The 16878-nt window shown below is 41.6% G+C and overlaps 1 protein-coding gene across 1 annotated transcript; it reads right to left on the reverse strand.

The window, feature by feature from the left end:
* Positions 1-4265: 4265 nt before the first annotated feature.
* On the reverse strand, positions 4266-16878 carry NDUFA12 (NADH:ubiquinone oxidoreductase subunit A12). Its single transcript, XM_039703907.1, has 4 exons — positions 16721-16878; positions 13515-13597; positions 12447-12534; positions 4266-4543 (listed from the first exon to the last, which is right to left on the reverse strand). Exons 1-4 carry the CDS (start codon positions 16807-16809, stop codon positions 4363-4365), a joined length of 441 nt encoding a protein of 146 aa, XP_039559841.1. The 5' UTR covers positions 16810-16878; the 3' UTR covers positions 4266-4362.

Here is a 16878-nt window from a genome sequence, read left to right on the forward strand (position 1 = left end):
AACAATGCTTTTTTCCCCTCAAGATCCTGGTTGAATTCTGCCTTTTATGTTTGTTGCCTGTGAACAAAGCTAAGACCACCTGCAAAATTCATCAGCATGGCAAGTGACATTGCATGGGTTCCAGTGATTAAAAAACATAAGGAAATAGCCAGACCTGGTTTTGGCCCTTCAGCAAAGAGAAGTCTCTGGCAGCTCTGATTTCTTCTGCAGATTGAGCACAGTCCTGCTGGCAGCTGGGTATGGGGCACACAGCAGAGCACTCCCCTTCCTGGCTCCATGCTGGAGGTAAGTCAGCATCAGCTCTGGCATGAGAGCCTTGCTCTGCCTGGCAAGCAGAGGGTGGTGTTCAAAGCCCAGCAGGTCTCCAGGACTGAAAACCTGCTGGGCCCTTCCCCACTGCCATGGGCTGCTCTGATATCTTTCAGTGAGATAAGCTTCCCCTTGGTGCAATCCAGCATCCACTGCGGGATTTGCGTGAGGAACCTGGAGTGCCATTTACAGGCTGCCACTTTCGCCCACACCTTGAAGTTCCCACTTTTGTACACTCCTTGTAAGCACCATGTGAAAGCAGAGCCTTTAGATCTGCAGGTTTTTTAACCTCTAAGCAAAGCAAGGATCTACTCCCTCCCTCCCCACCAGCTGCCATCAGAATAATAGGCCCCAAGGAATTAGTTAAATCAAAGGTTTCACTCTGAATGCATCACAGCTGTGGAAAACGTTTACTTCAGGTTTTTGGGGCTGATGACTTCCAGCTCTATCCAAAATAATTGCCCCTGTAATTCCAATCAAGACTGCTTCCCAACACCAACTTTAGCAGGAAACATCCTAAAAACTGAAGCCTAAGGTTAGTTGACATAGAAATATGAGTTGGTGAGTATCTGAATGCCCTCAGTGTGCCCTCAATGAGCCAGCTGGGCACAGTGTGCAGGACTCAGTAGTATGGCACTAGTTGGGCAGGAAGTGACAAGGCCTCCTGCCCTCTCCTTTCGGCATCTTTAAATGCCTTAGGATGTCCCTGCCTGTCAAAGATTTCTCCTCTTGCTGTAACTGGAATGGTTATGAGATGGTCTCCTGAAGCTCCTTTCACCACTGTTCTCTGCTCCAACATGTCCTGGGCAGTTTCAGCTGAGAGGGCAGAGAGGCAGCAGCGAGGCAGGATGCAGTGCCCATGGAGGGAAGGGCACCGTGCCAACGCACGGGGCTGGGCTGGGCCTGCTGGGGGCATAGCAAAAGCCTGCAGGCAAAGGGCTGCTCAGGACCCTGGGGATGTGGAAAGCTACTGCTACAGGCAAAATTTCAAAATAAAAAGTGGGTTTCAGCTGCTGCTCCTGGCAGAGGTACCTGTATTATTCTTAATGAGTCTGTTCCCATATCAGAAATTTGTTTCTTTTAAAACTCACATTTAGTGCAAGAGGAATATTTCTGTCAGTGCTTTGGCTGCACTTGGTTGAAAACACTGCTGTGACACTTGACCAGCTTGGCATTCAAAATGTCATTTAGACCAGAAAGCAACTGAACCTGAATACTGAGGCAGATGTCATGAGCAAAGGTGAACTTCTGTAACTGAATGAGGTTGCTGATAAAAAGACTGAATTGCAGAAGCATTTGCAGAAAGTCCAGTGGAAGACCACTGAATTTTCTGCCTATGCTTTATTTCCTGTATGTGCCTTGTGCAATCTACCTTGGAGCAGCAATGCTACAAGAGATGTCACTGAAAGTTTGCGTTTAAAATCCAGTATTTGCTGGTTAAAGCAGGATGAGCAGGTTTCTGTCCTCTCCAGAAATGAGATTGATGATATTTCTAAACTAAGCTACTTAGTCCTAGACTTGCTTGCAGGCCAGGAGGACATGCTCATTTTTCTCTTTCTATGTAGCATTGCTGCACACACAGTTGTTCAAAACTGTTTGTTACCTCTACATTTCTGTTCCAGATGACAACAAATGACAAAGAGGCTGAGATCTGTTCTTTTAGCATGGAATGTGTAGGAAGAGTTACTGCCTATCCCCTAAGTACAGAATCTCATTCCCAAATGTACCTCCTGGTGTGTGTTTAGGATGCAGTCCAAAAAGCCACAGGACAAAGAAGGAAGAGGAATGAAATTGGTAAAAAAACACATTAAGGAGAAATAGAGACAAAAAAAATAATTAAAAGTTAATTGCTGTACCTGTGTTTGAGCCCACAGGGCTTGCAGAGATGAGTGTTAGTGATGAAGCTCTCCATTGGTGCCGGGGCAAACTTTGTTCTTAAGGTCACATAATCCATCAAGATAAAAATGTTAAACAAGTCCTTTCCACTTATGCTACTCAGTATGGTTCAAATTGCTTTTCAGCTGTGCCCAGTGCTTTTGCTGAATTAAAGTAAATTAAACATTATCCTTTTCTAATTAGATAGGTTAGAAGATGTTGGTGCTACTTCCTACTAATTTAAAGACTAGAACTAATTTAAAGAAATTAAAGCAAAAAACTCCACCTTTAAACAATGAATTAATCCAGAATTTGATTTAATAAGGAAGGATACAACTGAGGGTTTAGAAACCCAGTCAGGTGGGCATGCAAAGGAAAATCAGCCAGTGTGGAGTCAGTGGTGCAGCCACTGTGGAGACTATTGGGGAGCACAGGTTTTTCCTTCCTGACACGCAACTGCAAGCATGTAATACATCCAGCCCCCTTCTCAGTCATCTTTAACAACCATTTCTGTAAGTCATTACACTGAGTGTAATTGCCAAGGGGCTGGCAGTGGGCTCTCTGTGGGGAGAGGCCAGGGCTGCCCTGTGCTGGATGCAGCCAACGCACCACAGGGCACGGCTCAGTCTGGCTGCCAAACAGGGCACCTCTGGGAAAGAGGATTTGAGGTGGGGCAAACAAATATTGCACAGGCAGAGGATGGAAGGGGGAAGAGGTGGGCAGCAGTCACCTGAACACCAAGTTGAAAGCAGGAGGAAGGTGAGGAGGTGCTGCCACAGCTGAGATTCCTGGCAGCCCCAGGAGGAATCCACAGCAGCAAGCAGGCATTTCCCAACAGCACCCTCAGGCTGTGGAAAACCCATACAGGCTTTATCTGAAAGAACTGCAGCTCATGAAGAGGATCCAGGCTGAAGCAGGGGACAGGAACAGCAGAGCCCACAACAGCTGTTACAGACTGACCACCATCCCCTGAGGAGGAGGCACGAGTCAGAAGTGAAGGTGTGAAGTACTAGGAAGGGAGGCTGGTGTTTTACAGTTTTTGACTTTGTTTTAATTGCAGTTTTAATTGGCAATAAATGCAGTTTTAATTGGCAATAAATTAAAGTCCCTTTTGCTCTTGATGGTAACTGGCAAGCACTCTTCCCATTTTTCTCAACCCATGACGTTTCTCTTTTCTTCCCCAACCAGCTGAGATGCTGGAATGAGAGAGGCTGGGTGGGCACACCTCCCATCAGTTATCCACAGAGTAGGGAATCAGGTACAGAAGCCTTGTGGAGTGGGCAAGATTTTCTAAAGCACATATGCAGACTAGAACAAAAGTCAACCATTAGCAAGATACAGAAAAAAGCCACAGCCCTCACTTTCAAATGTGAACTTGCCAGCTTCACATTTTTGAGACTGGTTGCTGGCACATTTTACTTCTCTACCTCCTAAAAAGGTGTGCAATATTGAACTTCCCAAGACCTTTGAGAATCTTGACACAGGAGAGCAACAGTCCATCTCAAACCCTTACAAGAATATCTTGTAATGCACCTGCACAGCAAAAGAGATCTTTGTGACAGAGCACCCTCTTCTTATGGCTGAGTTCCCTTATGGGTGAGATGTCATTTGATCATGTAGCCTTACAAGTTTTATATTATGTTTCATCCCATACTGGAACAGAGCAGTGTGTTTTGCATACTCATGCACATACATAGGAACATTCATGAATGAAAACTATAATCCTGACCAGTCAAACTATTCTATCTTGTCTTATAAAATTTTAAAGAGTTGGCTTGCCAAAATAGTACATGAAGAGTGCATTATCTGCCATGCAGAGACAGCAAAAGGATGATGTTAAAGATGAGAAATTTGTATTTCAAATGTGTATTTGTATTCTGCTGAATGACACAAATATGAGTAACCATCACAGGAACGGTTATTACGCTAAAAAGAGTTAGAGAGCTGCTTATGTGAAGACAGGACACTGACAATATGAGAAAAAGCACAATATCTTGATGAGATTAAGACTTGTCACGTATTCTGTCCTATTCCCAAAATTTTCTCAGTTGTTTCTCTGCCCCCAATCCAATAAACTAAACTATGATTACTACAGGAGGCTTTTATTCCGAACAAAACCAGTGAAAATACAATTCACACTGAAAGCCCAAGCTGAGACAAGTCACGTTGTTGCTGTTGCTATTTGCTGGCTGGTTTAGGTGGGATCCACTCGTGTATCTTCTTGCGAGTAGTAGAGTAAGGCACATACTGCTCAGGAGTGCCACTCACATTGAATTTATGGTTCTCCCAGATAAATTTACGAGCAACTGGTGGATGAGTAGTTGGAGGGTCATCCGTCATTGCGTGCAGCCAGCGATGCCTTAAGAGGAAAAAGACATATTGTTATTAAGGAACATCACAGGATGTCTACCAAGCCTATCTCCTGACTCCCAAGGGTCCTCCTCTGAAGAGACCCTAAGTATTTATTCTGAGAAGGGAAAAAAATTATTTTAATCCAGTATGACTTTGAATGAGACTACAGGATATTGATTTTAATTAGTTTCACAAGCATAACTGATAAGTAACAGTTCTGCCTCGAAGCAGCTGAAAGCACACCTAGTTCAAATTTCCTGTTCTTTTGTACACTCAGTATTTGGGCAGAGTTTGTTGTCACTCGTTTGTACAGCCTTCACCAGGCAGCCAGGTTAAGGCACGCACTACAAAAGACAAAACCATGATGTTTGTCTTTGTTGCCTGGGCTTTTTCTTTGTTAGGTTATGGTTATTTGTTTTGTTTTCAATTACCAGAAGACTATGCTGCACAACAATTTCAATGCCGTTTTCAAAGCATACATGAGGCTGCCACTTCGGATACAGATTAACAACATAAGAACACCTAAAACAAGCACATAAATATGTACTGTCTGCACAACACAATGATTAATACCAATCAGTAATAGGGTAATTACAGAGTGATTCCAGTGATTAGCCTTTACCTATGAACTAAATGTCAATCTTTGTCTGCGCAAGCAACAGTAATGATCAAGCAAAGCATTTTCCCTAACAATTTACTGAAACACTGCAGCAGGGACCAACTGAATTGATTGCATCCCTTTCCTATTTCAGTGCCTGAAGCAACTTTCAAATATGAATTAAATTTTAATTTAATCTGTCGGTTTGCAGGTACTTCATACTGTGTGTAGTGATGACAAAAGTGAGGTTATGACATTTTTTGCAAGCTTATGTATTTTTTTACTTAGGTAGAATTAAGGAGATTTCTGCTAATCAGCTTTTGCCAAGACTTGACCTAAAAATATGAAGTCCTCTTTTCTAGTTCTATTAGAAAACCTAAAAATTACATCTTCAGCCCTTAGCAACAAATCCAGCACACTTCATTTATACAGTAAAATAAAACCATGATAAAAGTGGTGAGTAATAGACAGGTATATTGTACATCCAAAGAGCTCTACAGAAGGTTGGTAATCTTTTCAAATTGCTTCTTGACATGTATTAAAAAAAAAAAGAAATAAAAATCACAACTTTGGCTATAACTTTAGTACAAAAATTTCACTTAAAAAAAATGTCAGCCTGAAGTTCTTTTTCTAGAAATAAAAACCAAACGAAACCCCCAAACTAAAGCCACACATTGTAGGACTAAGGGCTGCCAGGAAACTGGAACCATATGATTGTTTAAAACTAAGAAGAAAAAACTGTGTTTAGAGGCAAAGAACAATTTTTGTGGGAAAAATGACCCACTTTGGAGTTTGGAAGTTATACACGTGTATAATGCTCTTCCTCTCTCTGCTCTCCTTTGTAAATCTGGTCTCATTCAAAGTGTACATTTCACACTGCTTTTACTAAAAAAAAAAGGTAAATGGCTAACGATTTCTGTCTGGAGAAAGGTGGGCCCATAGCACTACTAATCACTATGTGGGCTGATGATACAGGATCAGATCTTGCTCAATTTTAACCCTGGTGTTTTAAACCAGCCTCTGAAACGCCCTGGGCACACAAAGCTCTCACCTTGGGCGAACTCTCTTGCCCGATTCACACCTGTCAGAATAATTCTGTGTGCTGCTGTGCTTCACAGCACCTCAGGGATCACGTGGCTCACGACAGCCTGCATCAAGGTTGGCAGAAACACTGCAAAAAGCTAACTTGACAGAGGAGGGATCCTGTGCTCACACCCAACAAGCTCTCCACCGCTAACACAGAAACAGAGAGGGCAAAGGAACAGTCCATTCTGCTTATACAGACTCAAGGACTGCATTTCAAAATGCTTTGCAGTATCACTCCAGAGGAGCTCCAGCTTTTCAAAATTGCTTACTGTAACATATGCTGGCTTTGGCCAGGGTAGAGTTAATTTTCTTTTTAAAAATAAGAATTAAGGCTCTTACTGCAATGTGCAAGGGATATGAATAAAGTAAATTGAACTCTTATGTGACTGTGCTGCTTTGGGCTGGGGTAGAGTTTATTTTCCTCACAGTGGCTGGTATGGGGCTGTGTTCTGGATTTGTGTTGAACACAGGGTTGGTAACACAGAGATGTTTTTGTTATTGCTGAGCAGGGCTTACACAGAGCCAAGGCCTTTTCTGCTTTTTGTACTGCCATTCTGTCAGGGAGACTAGAGATCTGTATGGGACACTGGGAAGAGACAGCCAGGACAGGTGACCCCAAGTGTCCAAAGGAATATTCTGTACCACGTGGCGTCATGCTCAGGATATAAGGTAGGGGGAAGAAGGAGGTAGAAGGGCATGTCTAGACTGATGATATTTATGTCCCCAAGTCACCATTATGTGTGATTGAGCCCTGCTCTCCTGGAGATGGCTGAACACCTGCCTGCCCATGGGAAGCAGTGAATGATTTCTTGCTTTGCTTTGCCTGTGTGCAACTTTTGCTTTCCCAGTTGAACTGTGCTTACCTCAGCCTGTGAGTTTTCCAGCCTTTTCCCTCCCAATTCTCTCCCCAGTCCCACTGGAGGGGGACTGAACAAGCAGCTGCCTGGGGCTTGGTGTCTGGCTGGGGTTAAACCATGGGGTTAACCATGGGGTGTCTGGCTGGGGTTAAACCATGACACAGGCAACTTAGAGCACACACATGTTCACCTCGTGATGCCTCTGCTAACAGAGGATAAGGATCCCGCACACAGATCCCTACTGGATTGCACCTCTCATCACCCTCTCCATCCCCATGCTCCCCAAGAGCCATGCACACCACCAGGATGGACAAAAACTTGTCAGACAGAAATCCCATTGCAAAGGCCCTGGAAGGCAGTCTGAAGCAAGCACAGCACTAGAACTGTATTAAAGCTCAGCTAAAATCAGCTACATTCCAAGCCTGTGTGAAGTCTGGCACTTCTGTCCTTACAAGTGTACTTGTCATTCCCTGAAACATCAGAAAAGTTTCACAATAGCATTTAACAGAGTAGCTTTACCTGTCATTTAAACTATTGCTTTGCAGCTCCTAAAGACTAAATCAATAAAATCTTTTAAAATACAGCATTTTTGAGTAATTAGTGTCTTTGGGTTTAAGATTTTCTGGATTTCTATAACATCAACATGAAACCAGGCTCAAATTAAAATAGATCAGCAAAACCAATCCTTGAATCACATTTTCTCACTGCAAAGTAAAAATATAAATTGCTCACTGACAAGATTGTCTAAACAAACTTTTGAAATCTCTTCATGTTTTCCAATACCTGCAACTGTACTGGCAATCTACGAATTATATTTAGGAGTTTCAGGGCTTAACCTGGTCACAAAATATTCCGCTTAGAAGCACAACATGTGACTTACAAAAGCATTTTGATTTGCAGAGTCTGTTCTCTCAAACAAAAGCTCCCACTTTCCACTTAAAATCCTGAGAACTTTGGGAAGACTTTCCCCTTGACACCTGCCTCAAAGAATTGTTTGAAGCTCTGAAATCTCAGACTCTACCCCCAGATGCCCAAGAAAAGCTTTTCACGTGCTAGATTGAACAGCATGAATAAAGAGATATGACACCCTGCAGATGGCCAGATTTCTATACAAACACTGCCTATAAATCTATTGTGGAAAAAAAAAAGATTCAAAAGCCATTAATGACTGAAAGCCCACAATGAAGCAGACAACTTGCACAGAGTACAGAAAAATCAGGAGATGCAAGCAGCCCTGAAGAGGCTGAAGCAGCTTCCTGAATCAGTGAACAGTCACTAGGAAGCAGACTGAGGCCAGCAAAGCCTTTGCACTTTCTCTTGCATAAATGGATAAAAGACACCTCAAAGTATCTTCAAAAGCTCTCAAGACTATGTAGAATTTTTCCAAAGTTTTAACAAATATTTAAAAGCAAGTAGATTTCAAACTGAAGCTACAAGGGACTGGAGCCAATTATATGATGTACAAGCTGTCAAACACAAACTGATGCTACACAAACTCAGCAGCCACTACCATATGTGCATCTGCAAGGTTCAGGCACAGCCTGTGCCAGCTCACCATGTTTGCCAACTTGCTAACATCCACTTTTTGCCACACGGTAACTATGCTGCAGTGAGACAAGAGAAATGAAGATGTGGGTTCAGGTCATAGGGCAGAGAAGGAAAAAGGAATATAAAATGTGTTTATTTGTTTACCACGGGAGATAACTTTAATTTCTCTTGCAAGTTTCTACACCACAGCAATGAGATGGCATCCAATTTACCTGAAAACACCAAATTAGCATTTAATTAAGCTATAAAACCCTACAGCTTTATTGTGAAGCTACTAGAAGGATGAAAATTTTTTCAATCCCTTCTTTTTCTGTTCAATCTTTCTGTTTTGTTTTCCTTGAAGGCAAAATTGAAAAGCAGCATTTTTACAGGAGAATTGCAAATTTCCTTACATTTTCTTGTGTGCTGGCACTTAAAGCTTGAGGTGCTACATTTCTCCCTGTCAGATCAACTAAAGAGGATGCAGACTGTTAAACTGAAGGTAAATTTGCAATACTTCACTGTATGAAGTAAACACTCCTGGAGCTCCTTCCAAAGATGTCAGATTTGCATCATCAGGAAATAAACCTCAAAGTACAGGACAGACACCACAAATATACAGGACAGTCCTGGCAAAATGAAGTGTCCTTACAAAAGGAAAAACTATTCTCAAATTGCAGCACTTCTTTCCCCACAGGATCATACTGAAAGAGCAATTTAATTAGTATGTACCCTTGTACCAGTTGTCAATTTGTTTGTTCAAAGTATTTGGCCAAAATGCAAACCAAAGTACAATACACCAGAAATCCAATAAACAAATAGCTTAAACATAGGGCAAGGATTAGTGATGCTGCAATGGAGACACCCATGAAAACACTAAACAGAGTCCCCACAGGCACTGCTATAAACGGATTTAACTTCCATTGTTTATATGTGCACACAGCACACCCGATCAGTGTGCTCAAAAATGGAAGCACTGAGTTCCTGCAAACAACACTGACTACTAAGAGACAAAATAAGGATTTGGTTTCTCTCACTGTCTAAAAGTCAAAAAGATTAATTTGTGTAGGGAAAAAAAAGTCAAAATATCTTGTAAAGCATTGCAAGAAGATTAATATTCATCATTCCCAAGGCACATATTAAAGAATTTTTTTTTAAAAATCTAATTAACTTGTCTCCAACAAAGTAGATACCAACACTTGGATGTTGGAGACAAAAAAAAGCCAAAAACAAAACAAAAAAAAAAAAAAAAAAAAAAGAAAAAAAAAAAAGAATTAAAAAAAAAAATCTAATTAACTTGTTTCCAACAAAGTAGATACCAACATCTGGATGTTGGAGACAAAAAAAAAAACAAAACCAAAACAAAACAAAAAAAAACAGAGTAAAAAAGAAATGAAATAACAATTAATCAGAATACATCACAAGCCTACATATTCTAGTGTGGAAACATTTTTTAAAAGCAACAGTCTCGATTCCCTGGAGAGTAGACATATGTCAAAACAACACTCTGATTTCCTTTAGACTGTACAATTTCAGTACATCCATTGTCAAAAGACATTACATCAATTATTTCAGAACACTGAAAATACTCAGTAGCTCCTAAAATGGTATTACAATGTTATTTACATATAAAGTGATTTTCTTGCTGCTTTTTCTTTTTCTCTAGTATCTGAGAAAAGGTAAAGAGTAGTATTTTCTTCCAGTTGTTTCCAGAACTTTTTAACATACCAAAATGCACTTTTCCAGTTCATCATACATGAGCTTCACTTGATTGTACTTGAACAATCATTCACATTCTACAATCCTGAGGGCACAGAACTTACTGCAAGAAAGGAAACAACAGCATACCCACAAAACTGAGCTGAGCTAAATTAACTGAATTCCAGAGCAAAACCATCAGTGTTTAGAAGAAGCATTCAGATCACACCCACCTCTAGCAGCAGTAGTTAAATACTTCCCAGCTGAGCAAAGGATGGTGAACATACATCATCCTATTATACTATGGATTACTTTCTTTGTTAATATAAGTAATTTCACACTGTTTAATTTATTTCCAGCAAATTTCTGAGTCCAAAATAACCACTCATTCATTACCTGTTGCACAACTCCAGTGTTACATTGACAGCAGCTTGTACAAAATATTGTCAGTCTCAATTCAGAAGTCTATGCCATGTTAAAAACTTAAAGCAGTATAGCACCAGATTAAATTTTTTAAAAAGTCTTATAAGACAGCATTTATTTCCAGTCAAAATGTTTTTTAAAGATGACTCTAAGCTGTATGGAAATACACATCAGTGATTTAGATGTGTCACAAAGCTAGGATTCCTACATAAGAATAAACATATCTTATCATGGGGAATATAAATTTATTAGCAAGAAACACCATCCCCCTCCTTATCCCCCCTGCTCCAAAAAAAGCCCAAATCCACAAACCTGACTGGTACTGCACAACTAGGTTTCCTGACAAAAATACTTTGGAACACAAGACTGTTCACCATTTTTGTGCCTCATTACACTCACCAGTCTGGAAAATAATGAAATCTTTACTGCTTCTTTTAAAGGAATTTTTTCCACAGAGATAGGAAAACAAGTTTTTCTAACTCATTAATTTCTGTGAAGTAAACAAGCTACTTAACTCTTGAAACATCACTTTTCTCAGGAAGAAACCCTTTACTGAGGTCTGTAATGAGGCAACAAATATCCCATAAACAAAGGAAAAAAACCAAAATAAAAACCAAAACCAGTGTGAAACAAAACTTGTGCCTCAAAATAAAGAAAATCTTAAATCCCAGCACAGTCTAATAGTGGATAACAACCAGAACCAGAGTTATGCAGAGAGCAAGACACAAACATCCTGGTGCTGGAGATTCTAATGTCACTTCCAAAAACAATGCCATTCAGTTCTTACCAAATAAGACAGAAAAAAGCATTAACCACATCAAACATAATACAAGGCTGGGAGAGCTTGAAACAGAATTGACCAGCTAGAGAGTCTACCCACACATTCCTCAAATGTTCCAGCGAGAGCCACAGTTCAGGAGATTTTATAATCAATCCCAGCCTTTGCACAGAGCATTTGTCACAGGAGTAATAAAAAGCAGTGTTTGCTCAGTCTACCCAAATGCTTCTCGCTTGATGTCACCTTTTGCTGCTTTGTGGCTGAAGTGCTATTCCTGTTCCTTAAAAATTACACAGAGATTGTTTTTACCAGTATACACTGTTACTTTACTAGGAAAAGAAAAAAGGGTCAACAGCTGTGGCCAGAGACCTTCTGGAACTCAAGACTGTACAGAATTATTACTGAAATCCATGAACAGAAAACAAAACCACAATAAAAATTATAGTCAAGTAGCAGTCAACATATGGAGCATCCTGGCACTTTAATGTTTACTACCACATCAGTGTATATAAATTGAAACAATTATGCTGTTAGTGGCTGTGGGTTAAGGAGCGTTGTTCCACCACTGCCATATGTTCCTTTGGTTCTTGCTTATGATGGCAATAACAAATATTTTACTTCTGGTGGCCCAAGGCTTTGCCAAACCATTAACAGGGAATCACAAGTAATATAGAAAATTAGAAGACTGTCTTGACCTGCTCAATCTGGCTGGCAAAATGCTTTTCTCAGTCCAAAAAGCAGCGAGTGCCTCTGCCAGGACAGTGAGCAATAAACATGAATGCAGCTCAATATTAGAAGCGACAAGTCTGAAATCCTCTGGTCATAGACAAGGCAGCTATGACCATGAAACCTTTTTTGTTTCATCTTCTGCTTTGTAATATAAGAAAATATAAAGCAATTACACAAATGGTATCTGTCCACATTATTAAGCTAAATAGTTTACCATTCAGGGGGCACCATGCTTCCATCAACTTCCCAAAAGGTATTTTTGCCATTCATTTCATCAGTATATACAACCCATCTGTGCCGACCTTAAGTAAACAAACAGAAATATCATATTAGCACAAAAGAATAAATTATTTGCTTATAAAGGAGAAATTCAGGAAAACCAAGGAAAAACATTTTGATTGATAGTATCTACCATAATGGGCACTTATTTTTAAACCAGCACAGCTTCTATTTTCCAAGTTTTCTGTATTTCCACTGTTACTGTAGTTTGAGATGACTGAATCTAACACCCTCATAAGGAAGGAAATATTGGCTATTGTACAAATAATAGGAAAGAGGAATATACAAAATTTTCAGGCAGAGCAACAGGTTTGAGGGTTTTTTTTCCTCTGTTATGTATGAGGAGTCTTTTCCAAAAGGATATTGCCACTGATAACCTAAGACTAAACTAAATTTCAGCTACACAAAACTACCAAGCAATGTTAACCAGCAAGTGCTTTCCCTGGTTATACTCCAAGTTAACCCAGAGTCAGCAGTTAGCTTGGCCTGACCACTGTGTCAATTGCTTATGCATCACCTGGGTTGCTTTAGGTGCTGCCTTTTAAGTACTCTAGAAGCTTCATTTAAAATCCCATTACTCAAGGTAATAGTAAGTTTAAGCCAGCCTGTGCTCTTTGCCCTGAAGTTATCATGCAAGTGAGTAAAGCTGTGAGGCAGTTTTAAATGTAGTTCTCCTTCTTTCCCCACCTGTTAAACTACCAGCCAAGGACCAAATTCAGCTGGCAATCACATTATCATACAGCTTTACCTACACGGAGACCATATGACTGGCTTATATTTATCCCATATTCATTGTTTCAGATTGATTGTTTGCAGATGAATTTTGCAAAGAGAGAAACAACAGATGCAACAGAGAAATAGAAGCTGTCAAGGCATTTCTGTAAGTCTAAGACAAGTGCAGGGAAGTCATGCAGGCAACAAGTTGCATTTCACTAGCAGAAAGCACACAAGCTATGTGGGAGCTGCACAGCTGGCTGGGAGGTGTTCACATCAGCACACGTACCAAAGAAGTTTCTTTTGTCTTCATAGTATTTGTTTCCATATTTGTCAATTCCTATCAGATTACCAGTCTTCAAATCATTGACCCTGTAAATTATCAAAACAACAGTTTCAGTTGGCGTCCTCTCAGAATGAAATTGTGACAGAGGTTCCTTCAGGGTTAGTAAAAATCTGTACACATATATGCAAAGATTTTTTTGAAAAAAACTATTCAAGCTTATGGATTGCAAAACAATCACTGACAGGATGATAAAAACTGTACAAAAAGACTTTCAGGGACTCTCACTTATTTAACAGCTCATTATATTAGAAGATAAAGTAACTCTACAATGTAACACTTTAACACCCACAAAACCTTAAATACTGTGGGAGTCCCAGAGGCACATGCTAATCCAGTTAGTAGGAAATGTTACCATCCTTCTCAGCTACCAGCAGCTACTATTTCAGCCTGAATTGCCACTGGAAGTGGTCAGCACTGGAAAGCAGCACAAGAGATCTCACGTCTGTGTGGGCAGCAACCTCCAACAGGGGAAAAGCAATAATATTTTAGGCCATTGAAGCTGGTTGCCAAGCCAATACATCCTAACCATAAATTATAATTGTTACTTTCTTGCTTTTGTATAATGGTTAAAGATCCATGCATTCACCCTGCAACTCTGTGGGACTTACACTGACCCAGATAATGTATATACGAGTTTCAACTCTTTATAGAGAACATATTTTAACATTATTGTAGAAATCAATCATTAAACTGAGCCTATGATTTACATTCTAGTGATAAAACCTTAAAATTAATCAAAGTGCTCTTCTACCTATATATTTGCAATTTTGCTTTTTTTTTTCACTGACATTCATGCCAGAGAGCATTAGACAGGGAAAAGTTTCCTCTCAAAGGACAGTTGTTTGTAGTATTATGGACACTCTCAACTCAATCCCAAGTGAGAGGAGGAATGTGCTCAGATTAAGGTTTTTTGTTGTCTTTTCTCCCAGGGTGCCTGAAAGTGACAATCATTCCAGCAAGTCCTCATTTTAAACCTCTGTGGGAGAAATTCTCTCACACATGCATCTGAAACATTCAAAGATCTCTGGCTCAACTACAGAAGCCTGAGTTCCCAGCTTCAGAAAAAGAAGAGCCATTCCACTGCTGCTCTCCCTTTTTCCCCTCCCTGTCTTGCAAGTGTTGTTATGCCCTTGTCCTGACTGCATGCCCTGAATACCAATATCAGACACTAAAACATATTTATGGCTTCCTGAGAATATTTTTGAACCAATTTTGAATTTTAAGTAAGGAGAATGTTTCTAGCCACAAAGGCTCATAGTAATTTGACTTCATAGCACATAAATCTTCGGCAGCTGCTTCAGTGGACAACATACAGAGAAAAGCAAGGAAATTCAGTGAATCTCCTGACTTAGGTGAATTTTTTTTTCTAGTTACCAGTGATTACTTCTTAAAATCAACTGTTTCAAAAAAGAACACCTTGATAACTCTTCCTTCAAACACCAAACCCATTCCTTGAGCTGGGAGAGATGATTTAATGGCTTGAAAGGTGAGCAGGAAGCAGCAGCTGTTTGTGGTTGGTGTGGTTATGAGGACTGGCCGTGCCTCCCCACCTAGCACACCTAACTTCAGCTTTCTGGAGGAAAAGAAGGACAGCACTGCCTCCAGTCTTGTCTGCCCTCTTTTCTGTGTGGTAGAAAGGTGTCAACACAGCCCGAAATCTCAGATTCACAAAAGATCTCTGAGGAGATATTTATTAAGCTGTGCTTAGGAGGAGGCACTCTGATGACACCTAACACTCAAAGTCTTCCACACCTTCATTTCCCCAGCTCCATTTCTTCTTGAGAACTGTCAGAGTAATGGCTACGGCCTGAGAAGAAAAACAAAGTGGAGGAAACAGGCTGGGGGAGGGAGGGGGGTAGGTGTGTGACAGAAAACAGTAATTATAATAGCAGCAAAGCAGTAGCCAGGGAAACCATGTATTGTCTTACTGCTCAACAGGGACCAAAGCCACAATATGAAAATACTGATGAGGCCTGATCAGCACCTGTGTAAAATGCTATGTTCAACTCCTCAAAACAGATCAATTTAAGCCACAAGAAGTAACAGAAAAAGGGCCATAATGATGTGTATGGGCAGGGGAAAGCCATCAGGAAGGCTCAGAAAACTTGGCTTGTTTGTTCTAAGATAAGAAAGCCCTTAATATATAGCAGGATATTTTACATTTGCAAATCACCCTTATCCCATATCCCTGACTTCCCAGTATTTATTTTAAAAAGGCGTTTTAGCATGTGGTCAGGCCTAAAACATTGACTGGATGCGTCCTAATACTTCTCCAGGACTAACTATATAAACTAACTATATATTATAGTTATATAACTATAAACAAAGGTTACTGACATGCTGAATTTGGATCACACACATTTAGACTTCCACCCTCCATTTCATCAAGGATCTGAATGAAAAAATAGTACCTTGGTAAACCTGGCACTCCTATTTGGGAGCAGCTTCAAGCATATGGTATCACAATTCAAAATACTTGTCACAAGAAAGAGTTGAGATGGGAGTGAGAGAAAAAACAGGAGAAAGTTTAACGTGGACAAGTGCAAGGTTCTGTAGTTGGGGAATAAAGTACTCAGACACGAATGGAAACAAAGTCTGCAGCTTATTTTGCACTAAATGCTGCTGGGGCTGGAGGGCATCCAAAGCTGAGCAAAGGTCAGCGGTGACAACCCACTGCCAAAGAGCAGATGTGATCTGCAGTCTGAAGCGAATGAGAAGAGCCAGTAAGGCAGATGAAGGAATTCTCTTGCTTTAGACCACGGGATTTCAGCACACCCACGGCTTCCAGATTTGTACTGCTCGAGAAAGCGGCTGCCAGCCGGAGGTGACCCAGAGCAAAGGGCACGGTGGCGTACACAGAAGCACTGAGCGCAGCGGCAGCACAGACACGGCTGTGGCAGCAGGACTGCGGCTGGACACCCGGACAACCGGCCCGGCAACACCGGCAGCCCAGCGGCGCCCAGGAGCCCCGCAAGGTGCTCGAGAAGAGAAAGCGGCCGCGGGCCCTGCGGGGACCGCTCTGAGCCCAGCGCCCGCTGCCGGCGGGACACGCCGCCCTCGGCGGAGCGCAGCGGGCTCCTCCCGCGGCCCGCCCGGCCCGCGGGCGGCGGCGGCGCAGCGGGGAGGCCCCGCCGCCGGTGCCGCGTTACCTGAGCAGCTGCAGGATGGCGCCGCGGGCGCCGCCGTGGCCGCCGATGTGCTTCAGCGCCCGCCTCAGCACCTGCACGTACTCCGCCATGGTGGGGCGGGCCGCCGCCTCCCGCCGCCCCGCCTCCCGCCCCGCCGCCCGCGGCGGCAGCGACGGAAA

The sequence above is a fragment of the Passer montanus genome, unplaced genomic scaffold (genome assembly GCF_014805655.1).
Source record: "Passer montanus isolate IOZ18808 unplaced genomic scaffold, ASM1480565v1 scaffold17, whole genome shotgun sequence".
Taxonomy (NCBI): Eukaryota; Metazoa; Chordata; class Aves; order Passeriformes; family Passeridae; genus Passer; species Passer montanus.

Excerpts from the sequence above, each read along its gene's own strand:
- NDUFA12 (XM_039703907.1), bottom strand. The coding sequence starts at position 16,809 with ATGGCGGAGTACGTGCAGGTGCTGAGGCGGGCGCTGAAGCACATCGGC. Across the intron at positions 12,535-13,514 it reads AGACAAAAGAAACTTCTTTG|GTCGGCACAGATGGGTTGTA; the intron begins GTACGTGTGCTG and ends TGTTTACTTAAG. Across the intron at positions 4,544-12,446 it reads AGCATGGTGCCCCCTGAATG|GCATCGCTGGCTGCACGCAA; the intron begins GTAAACTATTTA and ends TTTCCTCTTAAG.